The sequence below is a fragment of the Hylobates moloch genome, unplaced genomic scaffold (assembly GCF_009828535.3).
Source record: "Hylobates moloch isolate HMO894 unplaced genomic scaffold, HMol_V3 SCAFFOLD_5, whole genome shotgun sequence".
NCBI classification, from domain to species: domain Eukaryota; kingdom Metazoa; phylum Chordata; class Mammalia; order Primates; family Hylobatidae; genus Hylobates; species Hylobates moloch.
In genome coordinates, this window is record NW_026652280.1 from 104,071,823 (window position 1) to 104,082,137 (window position 10,315).

At 44.3% G+C, this 10,315-nt stretch overlaps 1 protein-coding gene across 9 annotated transcripts in view; it reads right to left on the bottom strand.

Moving 5' to 3' along the window:
* The window catches only part of GABPB2 (GA binding protein transcription factor subunit beta 2), a 57,037-nt gene that overhangs the window by 23,124 nt on the left and 23,598 nt on the right, over positions 1-10,315 (bottom strand). For all 9 annotated transcript variants that reach the window (XM_032154709.2, XM_058439297.1, XM_032154708.2 and 6 more), the window contains 2 exons: positions 8,399-8,593; positions 3,812-3,962 (listed from right to left, as the gene is read on the bottom strand). In XM_032154709.2, the coding sequence (XP_032010600.1) occupies positions 3,812-3,962; positions 8,399-8,593 (346 nt within the window). The remainder of the gene's footprint in view (positions 1-3,811; positions 3,963-8,398; positions 8,594-10,315) is intronic.

The following is a 10,315-nucleotide window of genomic DNA, read 5'->3' on the forward strand; positions in this document are numbered from 1 at the left end:
TTATCGCCCAGGCTGCAGTGCAGTGATACAATCTTGGCTTACTGCAGCCTCTGCCTCCCAGGCCCAAGCTGTCCTCCCACCTCAGCCTCCCAAGTAGCTGAGACTACAGGCGTGCATCACCGTGCTTGGCTAATTTTTTTTTTTTTTTGTACAGACCAGGTTTCACCATGCTGCCCAGGTTGCTCTTGAACTCATGAGTTCAAGCTATCTGCCCGCCTCAGCCTCCCAAAGTGCTGAGATTATAGGCGTGAGCCACCGCACCCAGCCTACTCTTAATTTTTAAGTTTTCCCACTACCTGTGCTTAAATATTCTTTCCAGTTTTTCTTCTTTCAAGAAGTCAGGGCCGGCCGGGCGCGGTGGCTCACGCTTGTAATCCCAGCACTTTGGGAGGCCGAGGTGGGCGGATCACGAGGTCAGGGGATCGAGACCACGGTGAAACCCCGTCTCTACTAAAAAATACAAAAAAATTAGCCGGGCGTGGTGGCGGGCGCCTGTAGTCCCAGCTACTCGGAGAGGCTGAGGCAGGAGAATGGCGTGAACCCGGGAGGCGGAGCTTGCAGTGAGCTGAGATTGCACCACTACACTCCAGCCTGGGTGACAGAGCGCGACTCGATCGAGCAAAACTCTGTCTCAAAAAAAAAAAAAAAAAGTCAGGGCCAGGCACAGTGGCTCACACTTGTAACCCCAATACTTTGGGAGGCTAAGGCAGGTGAATTGCTTGAGCCCAGGAGTTTGAGACTAGCCTGGGCAACATAGTGAAACCCCATCTCTACTAAAAACTACAAAAAAAATTAGCTGGGTGTGGTGACAGGCGCCTGTAATCCCAGGAGGCCGTGGCAGGTGGATCACAAGGTCAGGAGTTCCAGACCAGCCTGGCCAACATGGTGAAACCCCGTCTCTACTAAAAATACAAAAATTAGCCAGGTGTGGTGGCAGGCGCCTGTAATCCCAGCTACTCGGGAGGCTGAGGCAGGAGAATCGCTTGAACCCAGGAGGCGGAGGTTGCAGTGAGCCGAGATTGGGCCACTGTGCTCCAGCCTGGGCGACAGAGCGAGACTCCGTCTCAAAAAAAAAAAAAAAAGTTGTTTTAATCAGTGTGACTGAACCAATATGAATCCAAAGGATTGTGAATGTTCTGATAACATGTATATATAAATTTAATGTAAAGTTTTTGTATCATCCCGCTGAATGCAAAATTATTTTATTTTATTATTATTATTTTTTTTTGAGACGGAGTTTTCCCTCTTGTCGCCCAGGCTGGAGTGCAATGGCGCAATCTCGGCTCACCACAACCTCCGCCTCCTGGGTTCAAGCGATTCTCCTGCCTCAGGCTCCCAAGTAACTGGGATTACAGGCATGCGCCTCCACGTCCGGCTAATTTTTGTGTATTTTTAGTAGAGATGGGGTTTCTCCATGTTGGTCAGGCTGGTCTCGAACTCCTGACCTCAGGTGATCCACCCGCCTCGGCCTCCCAAAGTGCTAGGAGTACAGGCGTGAGCCACCGCGCCCGGCCTGCAAAATTATTTTAAATAACTGTTGATAGCTTATAAAATGAAGATCACTATTGCCCCCTGGTGGGCATGTTGGGGTCAAACTTCGCTAAGATATGTTTTCATTTAATAGCTATTATTGAAGCCCTACTATAAAATGGACCTTGAAATACAAATTCTCAAACTCTCACAACAGCCTCATAAAGTAGGTATTATTATATCTCAATTTTGCACATAAATAAACAAAGCGAAGTTTTCCTAGGGTCAAGCAGCTAGTCAACCAATAATTATTTGAGCACAATTCTGATTCCAAAATTCTGTGTATATCACATACATTGCTTCTTCTCTTTTACCACACTGCCTCTCAATATCAATAGCTTAGTCAAGATCTTTCCTTTGACATTATACAAACTTAACTAAGAATACTGTTATTTCAAATAAAAGAAAAAAAAGAAACCAGTAGTCAATTGGAAAATTTATTTAAATGAGGACACAAGTTATTTCATTGTAAAACAAATATTTGTAAAAGGAGATGCTAACTGAAAGGCCAGGTGCAGTAGCTCACGCCTGTAATCCCAGCACTTTGGGAGGCCGAGGCGGGTAGATCACGAGGTCAAGAGATCGAGATCATCCTGGCTAACACAGTGAAACCCCGTCTCTAGTAAAAATACAAAAATTAGCTGGGCGTGGTGGCACATGCCTGTAGTCCCAGCTACTCAGGAGACTGAGGCAGGAGAATCGCTTGAACCCAGGAGGCAAAGGTTGCAGTGAGCCAAGATTGCGCCACTGCACTCCAGCCTGGGAAACAGAGTCTCGGAGAAAAAAATAAAAAATAAAAAATAAAGGAGATGCTGAAAAACAAACTCATTCATTCTTATTTAGATAGGAGGTTTTGTTGAAAACATGCAGGTTTCTTTCTTTCTTTTTTTTTTTTGAGATGAAGTTTCACTCTTGTTGCCCAGGCTGGAGCGCAATGGTGCGATCTCGGCTCACTGCAACCTCCGCCTCCCAGGTTCAAGCGATTCTCCTGCTTCAGTCTCACAAATAGCTGGGATTACAAGCACCCACCACCACACCCGGCTAATTTTTGTATATTTAGTAGAGATGGGGTTCCACCATGTTGACCAGGCTGGTCTTAAACTTCTGACTTCAGGTGATCCACCCACCTCGGCCTCCCAAAGTGCTGGGACTATAGCGTGAGGCACCGCGCCAAGTCAAAAACATACAGGTTTCAAAAGATCAACACCAAGTAGTTTTCTCTGCTGTTTTCTTTTTATATATGCACTCAAGAACAAATCCAGACTTTTTTTTTTTTTTTTTTGAGACGGAGTCTTTCTCTGTCCCCCAGGCTGGAGTGCAGTGGCGTGATCTCGGCTCACTGCAAGCTCCGCCTCCCGGGTTCACGCCATTCTCCTGCCTCAGCCTCCCGAGTAGCTGGGGCTACAGGCGCCTGCCAACACGCCCGGCTAATTTTTTGTATTTTTAGTAGAGACGGGGTTTCACCGTGTTAGCCAGGATGGTCTCGATCTCTTGACCTCGTGATCCGCCCGCCTCGGCCTCCCAAAGTGCTGGGATTACAGGCTTGAGCCACCGCGCCTGGCCCAAATCCAGACTCTTATACTTTATTCAGAAAATCACATTTACCTCTTTTATATCAGTACTCCAAAAGCCACTTATGTTTATTCTGCTTTGTTACTGCTTTAAACTATTAATGTTTATTTCCCTTATGAATATCATGTTGAGGCACCTTCATATTTTCATTTTTGGTCTAGGCATAACCCTTCAATAGATTAATCTGTACAATATTTTCCTTTTTTTTTTTTTCAGAGACAGGGTCTTGCTCTGTCATCCAGGCCGTAGTGCAGTGGCACAATTATAACTCACAGTAAGTCCAACTCCTGAGCTCACGAGATTCTCCCATGTCAGCCTCCTGAGTAGCTGGGACTGCAGGTATGCATCACTATGCCCACCTAATTTATTTTTAGTAGAGGATGGGGTCTTGCTATATTGCCCAGTCCAGGGTGGCCTCAAGCAATCTTCCCACCTTGGCCTCCCAAAGCATTGGGATTACAGACATGAGCCACTGTGCCCAAGCCAGAATATTTTACTTTTAACACAGTAAGTATTCCTTTGTAATCCCTATGTATGATCTTCCCTTCCCCAGAAAGAATAAGTACCTCTTAAAATCTATTACAAATCTTCTGCTTTGGCAATATTTTAATTAAGGAGTATCAGAAAGGGTATCCATTCATCTCTTGGAAAATCTAGGGTTCTGTTCATTTTTGAGTCTAAAATAAATTTCATGTTATCAGAACATTACCTGAGGTTGTTTTGGTGTTGGTTGAAGAAATAAGGCTTGCGAGGTTAACAACCTCTCCTGATGTGAAGATGAATGGAGCAGCCATAGTCACAGGGTCAGTCACAGGGTTGGCTCTCTCTGGATTAACATTCACCTGATCCTGCATTGCTTCCTATCAAACAAGGCAGGATATTTCAGTCAGAACACTTACTAGCTTTTCTTTTCTCTTTCTTTTTTTTTTTTTTTTTTTTTTGAGACAGTCTCACTCTGTCACCCAGGCTGGAGTGCAGTGGCACAATCTCGGCTCACTGCAACCTCCACCTCCTGGGTTCAGGCAATTCTCATGCCTCAGCCTCCTGAGCAGCTGGGATTACAGGCACGCGCCACCACGTCCAGCTAATTTTTTGTATTTTTAGTAGAGACAGGGTTTTGCCATGTTGCCCAAGTTGGTCTAGAACTCCTGGGCTCAGGCAAATCGCCCGCCTTGGCCTCCTGAAGTGGTAGGATTACAGGCTTGAGCCACCGTGCCCAGCCCAAGAACACTTATTATTCAATTACACAGTTACTGAACAGCATATTCCACTCCCACCCCAATGCTCTATCAATCATAACTAGTTCCCATATACAATGTCCCAGGGAGATCAGAGTTCTCATTAAGACCACCATTTTTTTTCAGACCAGGCTAACAGAGTTGTTAGGTTGCTTTCCAAAGCTTGTTCCTACTTCAGGAAAGCAAAGGTGTATTATTTGCAAAAACTTCTAGACAATTCACTTAACCTCTATGAATCTTGTTTTTTTCATTTGAAAAATGAGGGAGTCAGGCCAGGCATGGTGGCTCATGCCTGTAATCCCACCACTTTGGGAGGCTGAGGCGGGTGGACCACTTGAGGTCAGGAGTTCGAGACCAGCCTGGCCAACATGGTGAAACCCTGTCTCTACTAAATACAAAAATATCAGCTGGGCATGGTGGCGGGTGCTTGTAATCCCAGCTACTCGGGAGGCTGAGGCAGGAGAACTGCTTGACCCAGGAGGCCAAGATTGTAGTGAGCCAAGATAGCGTCATTATACTCCAGCCTGGGCAACAACGAGTGAGACTCCGTCTCAAAAAAAGAAAAAAGAAAAATGAGAGAGTTGACCTGAATAGTCTAAAAAGTAATTTCCAGCACTAACATTTTATGATTAATTATCTACAAGTCAGTGTGCTAGCAAGAGATCCCTGCAGAGTATCTACAGAGACCAATATTCTCTAAAGTTTTGTCCAACTACTTGTTCCATTCTGCCATTGAAGAAATTCCTAAGAGAATATATAACAAGCAAATAAAGAAGTGCCAGATTTTAAAGTCTCGCTCCATATGCTGTACTTTTGCTTCCAGGGATATCTGTTCAATTTTGGTGAAAAGTAGCTTATCTTTATTACTTTCAGAAGCAATTTTCTACAAACATAATCACTACTTTAAAAAGTCCAGTTATGAAAGGCCTCTAAACAAAGAATTGAAAGTTCAAGGGGCTAACCAATCTATAGACCACCTATCAATTAAAAAAAAAATACTGAAAATGCAGCGGAAATGGCTTGCTTGCTTGCTTTCTCTGTCTCTCTCTCTTTTTTTTTTTTTTTTTGAGACAGAGTCCCACTCTGTCGCCCAGGATGGAGTGCAGTGCTGCGATCTCGGCTCACTGCAACCTCTGCCTCCAGGGTTCCTGCCTCAGCCTCCTAAGTAGCTGGGACTATAGGCGCACGCTGCCATGCCCGGCTAATTTCTTTTGTATTTTAGTAGAGACAGGGTTTCATCGAGTTGCCCAGGCTGGCCTCGAACTCCTGAGCTCAGGCAATCCATCCTCCTCGGCCTCCCAAAGTGTTAGGATTACAGGCATGAGCCACCACACCCAGCCAGAAATGACTATTTTTCATATATAATTATCCCCTTGACTAACAGCTTCAATTGAAACAGGTTATCCATTCTTTGGATATTGTGAAATTCCTTTTCTTTTTTTTTTGAGAGTCTCACTCTGTCTCCCAGGCTGGAGTACAGTGGCACGATCTCAGCTCACTACAATCTCCAGCTCCCAAGTTCAACCGATTCTCCTGCCTCCGTCTCCCAAGTAGCTAGGATTACAGGCACCCACCACCAAGCCAACTAATTCTGTATTTTAGTAAAGATGAGGTTTCACCATGTTGGCCAGGCTGGTCTTGAACTCCTGACCTCAGGAGATTCACTCGCCTCAGCCTCCCAAAGTGCTAGGATTACAGGCGTGAGCTACCACGCCTGGCCTAAATTCCTTCTTGAATTTGGCCTTTTCCTTTATCCTCCACTAGGACATGAAGTGTTCACAGCATGATAAAATTAAAGATAGGAAATAAAATATTACAATATTACATGATAAATAGACATCTAGTAAGTGGAGGGAAGAGTAGTACCGCTACATGGCGAAATAGTAGCACTTCCTTGGTTCAAGTTCTCATTGGCCCTTGCCTGGCCTAATGAAAGTCACCATATAGTTATTTAGCATTAAGTGTCTCTCTCTCATGTGTGTGCCGCATTCCAAACAATCATCTTTTTAAACCAAATTTAGACATATCAGTCCTCTATTTAAAAACTTCTATCCAAATGCATCGCCCACATAACAGTTCAAACTCCTTCACATGCTGTAAAGCATCCCTACATTCAGAATCCAGCCTAACTTTCAAGCTTAGCATCTGCCACTCCCAAACTCTACTTCCTTTGCCCATTCTCTCATCACTCAACTACTTTTTCTTGAACATTCTAGGTTGTTTCACACCTCTGTCTTTGATTTGCTCTTTTTCTAGCCTAGAATATAGTTTTCTCACTTCTCTGCCTACTTCAATATTCAGTTCACATTCTACTATTCCCTCCTTTGTGCTCCCATGGCACTTACTAGATATCTATTTATCATGCAATATTATAATATTTTCTTGCCTGTCTTTACTTTTATCATGCTTTGAACACTTCATGTCCTATTAATTTTTTTTTTTTTTTTTTTTAGATGGAATCCTTCTCTGTCACCCAGGCTCCAGTGCAGTGGTGCGATCTTGGCTCACTGCAACCTCTGCCTCCCAGGTTCAAGTGATTCTCCTGCTTCAGCCTCCCGAGTAGCTGGGATTACAGGCACACGTCACCATGCCGGGCTAATTTTTTTTGCATTTTTAGTAGAGACGGGATTTCACCATATTAGCCAGGCTGGTCTCGGAGTCCTGACCTCAGGTGGTCCACCTGCCTCGGCCTCCCAAAGTGTTGGGATTACAGGCGTGAGCCACCACGCCTGGCCCACGTCCTGTTAATTTTTATATCCTCTGTCCTATTGTTCCCTGATGTACAGTGCTGGCTTAAGAAATTAATGGGCAGGCTGGGCGCAGTGGCTCACGCCTGTAATCCCAGCACTTTGGGAGGGCGAGGTAGGCGGATCACCTGAGGTCAGGGGTTCAAGACCAGCCTGGCCAAAATGGTGAAACCCTGTCTCTACAAAAATACAAAAATTAGCTGGGCATGATGGCAGGTGCCTGTAATCCCAGAAACTCGGGAGGCTGAGGAGGAAGAATCACTTGAATCCAAGCAGTGAGCCGAGATCGTGCCATTGCACTCCAGCCTGGGCGACAGAGTGAGACTCCATCTCGGGGCGGGGGTGGGAAACAGAAATTAATGGGACACAGCCGGGCATGGTGGCTGCTTGTAATCCCAGCACTTTGGGAGGCCAAGGCAGGTGGATTGCCTGAGGTTAGGAGTTCAAGACCAGCCTGGGCAACATGGCGAAACCCTGTCTCTACTAAAAATACAAAAATAAGCTGGGCATGGTAGTGTGTGGCTATTGTCCCAGCTGCTGGGGAGGCTAAGGTGGAAGAATCCCTCAAACCCAGGAAATGGAGGCTGCAGTGAGCTGAGATCATGCCACTGCCTTCCAGCCTGGGAAACAGAGTGAGACTCTGCCTCAAAAAAAAAAAAAAAAAAGACGAAATCGTCATAGTTAATTTTAAATTCTGAAGTGGCTTCCTTATCACTCAATATGCTTTAGAGTTTCATAGATAGTCCCCAATTTACAAGGGTTCAACTTACAATTTTTCAACTTTGCCATGGTGTGAAAGTGATCTGACTTATGATGGGGTTACACCTGCATAAACTTATCATAAACGGATCCAAAGTAACCCTATCATAAGTTAAGGAGCATCTGTATACTGTCTCACATCAGTTGATGAATATTCAGAAAACATCAAGTAACTTTTAATACTGTCCCAAGTCAAATTTAATTAGAAAGGGAAATTTTCATGGAGAAAAAGACATTCTAAAGCCAAATAAATGTTTTTGGTACTAGCCACAACATGGTTCTTTAATCACCATGATTAATTCAGGGCTTTATAGAATATATATATTTAAAAATATATAAAAAAAAATATGTGTGTATACATACACACAACTATATATATATTCTATACATATATGTGTATTTTAAAGATACTAATGACACTGAGTCACAAGACTGAGACATTAGAAGTGCTATTTTAATAAAATAGAGAAAATTCAGTTTTGATTCAACTCCTACAAAAAAATCCTTAACTTCAATTAACGTACACTCTGGAGAGTATAAAAAGAACCACACCTGGAGGATGACCAAAATCTCAGCATTGTTTTTCTCCAGAGCTATGTCAAAGGCTGATTTATCAAATTTGCTGAAAGCATGGACATCAGCTCCATATTTGATAAGTAACTCTACGACATCTCGATGGTGGCGCTCTGTGGCCCAATGCAAAGCTGTCATCTTCAGCATGTCCTTGGCATTCACATCTGCACCATTCTGTCACAGAAAAGCATTTTTTTCAACAAACAGTGGTTATAGTAGCACAGGTGCAACATCCCATCATCAAATACAGAGGATTTCCATAGAGATTACGTACTCAAATCTAGATCACATTTAAGGAATATCAAAGGGAAAAACATTTCTCAAATTCTCCTAAATGCTGACAGAGATAATGTTTTCAACGAGTGGGTCCTCTAAGGACATCACTGGGAAATTAAACAGATGGAAGACAAAGAGGGAAAGAACAGATTTTTGTTGCATTTATTAACAGAAAGCCAAGTGCCTGAATAAATAGGCATAAGTGCAGAGAATACCTTCAGAAATGGAAAGAAGAAAAATCAGTAAGTCTGTTTAGCCTTTAAAAAATTAGAAAAGCTTGAGCTCAGGAATTCAAGATGAACCTGGGGAACATGGTGAAAAAACATGCCTCTACAAAAAATTCAAAACATTAGCCAGGCGTGGTAGTACGTGCCTGTAGTCCCAGCTAAAGGGGAGGCTGAGGTGGGAGAATCTCTTGAGCCTGGGAGGTGGAGGCTGCACCACCGCACTCTAGCCTGGGTGACAGAGTGAGACCACTGTCTCCAAAAAAAAAAAAAAAAAACCATTAATAATAATAAATTGGAAAACTAGGCTGGGAGCAATGGCTCATGCCTGTAATCCCAGCACTTTGGAAGGCTGAGGATGTAAGGATCACTTGAGGCCAGGAGTCTGATACCAGCCTGGTCAACGTAGTGAGATCTCATCTGTATTTTTTAAAAAAATATGATTTAAAAAAAATGGCTGGGTGCAGTGGCTCATGCCTGTAATCCCAGCACTTTGGGAGGCTGAGGCGGGTGGATCATGAGGTCAAGGGATGGAGACCATCCTGGCCAACATGGTTAAACCCCATCTCTACTAAAAATACAAAAATTAGCTGGGCGTGGTGGAGCACGCCTATAGTCCCAGCTACTCCGGAGGCTGAGGCAGGAGAATCGCTTGAACCTGGGAGGCAGAGGTTGCAGTGAGCCAGTATTGCACCACTGCACTCCAGCCTGGCGATAGAGCAAGACTCAGTCTCAAAAAAAAAAAAAAAATTAGAAAACTGGCTAGGCCCAGTAACCCCACACCTGTAATCCCAGTGTTGGGAGGGTGAGGCAGGAGAATTGCTTGAGGCCAGGAGTGCAAGGCCAGCCTGGGCTGGGCAATACAATGAGACGCTATTCTCTACAAAAAATAAAAACAAAAATAAATTAGCTGGGCATGGTGCTGCATGCCTGTAGTCCTCCTAGCTACTTTGGAGGCTGAGACAGTAGGATTGCTTGAACCCAGGTGTTGAAAACTGCAGTGAGCTATGATCATGCCACTGCTCTCCAGCCAGGACAAAAGAGTGAGACCCTGTCTCAAATTTAAAAAATTGTTTTACAGCCGGGCGCGGTGGCTCACACCTATAATTCCACCACTTTGGGAGTCTGAGGCAGGCAGATCAAGGTCAGGAGTTTGAGACCAGCCTGGCCAACACAGTGAAACCCCATCTCTACTAAAAATACAAAAAAAATTAGCTGAGCATGGTGGCGGGTGCCTGTAATTCCAGCTACTTGGGAGGCTGAGGTAGCAGAATCGCTTGAACCCAGAAGGTGGAGGTTACAATGAGCCAAGATTGTGCCACTGCACTCCAGCCTGAGTGACAGTGCGAGACTTCATCTTTTTTTTTTTTGGAGACAGAGTCTCGCTCTGTTGCCC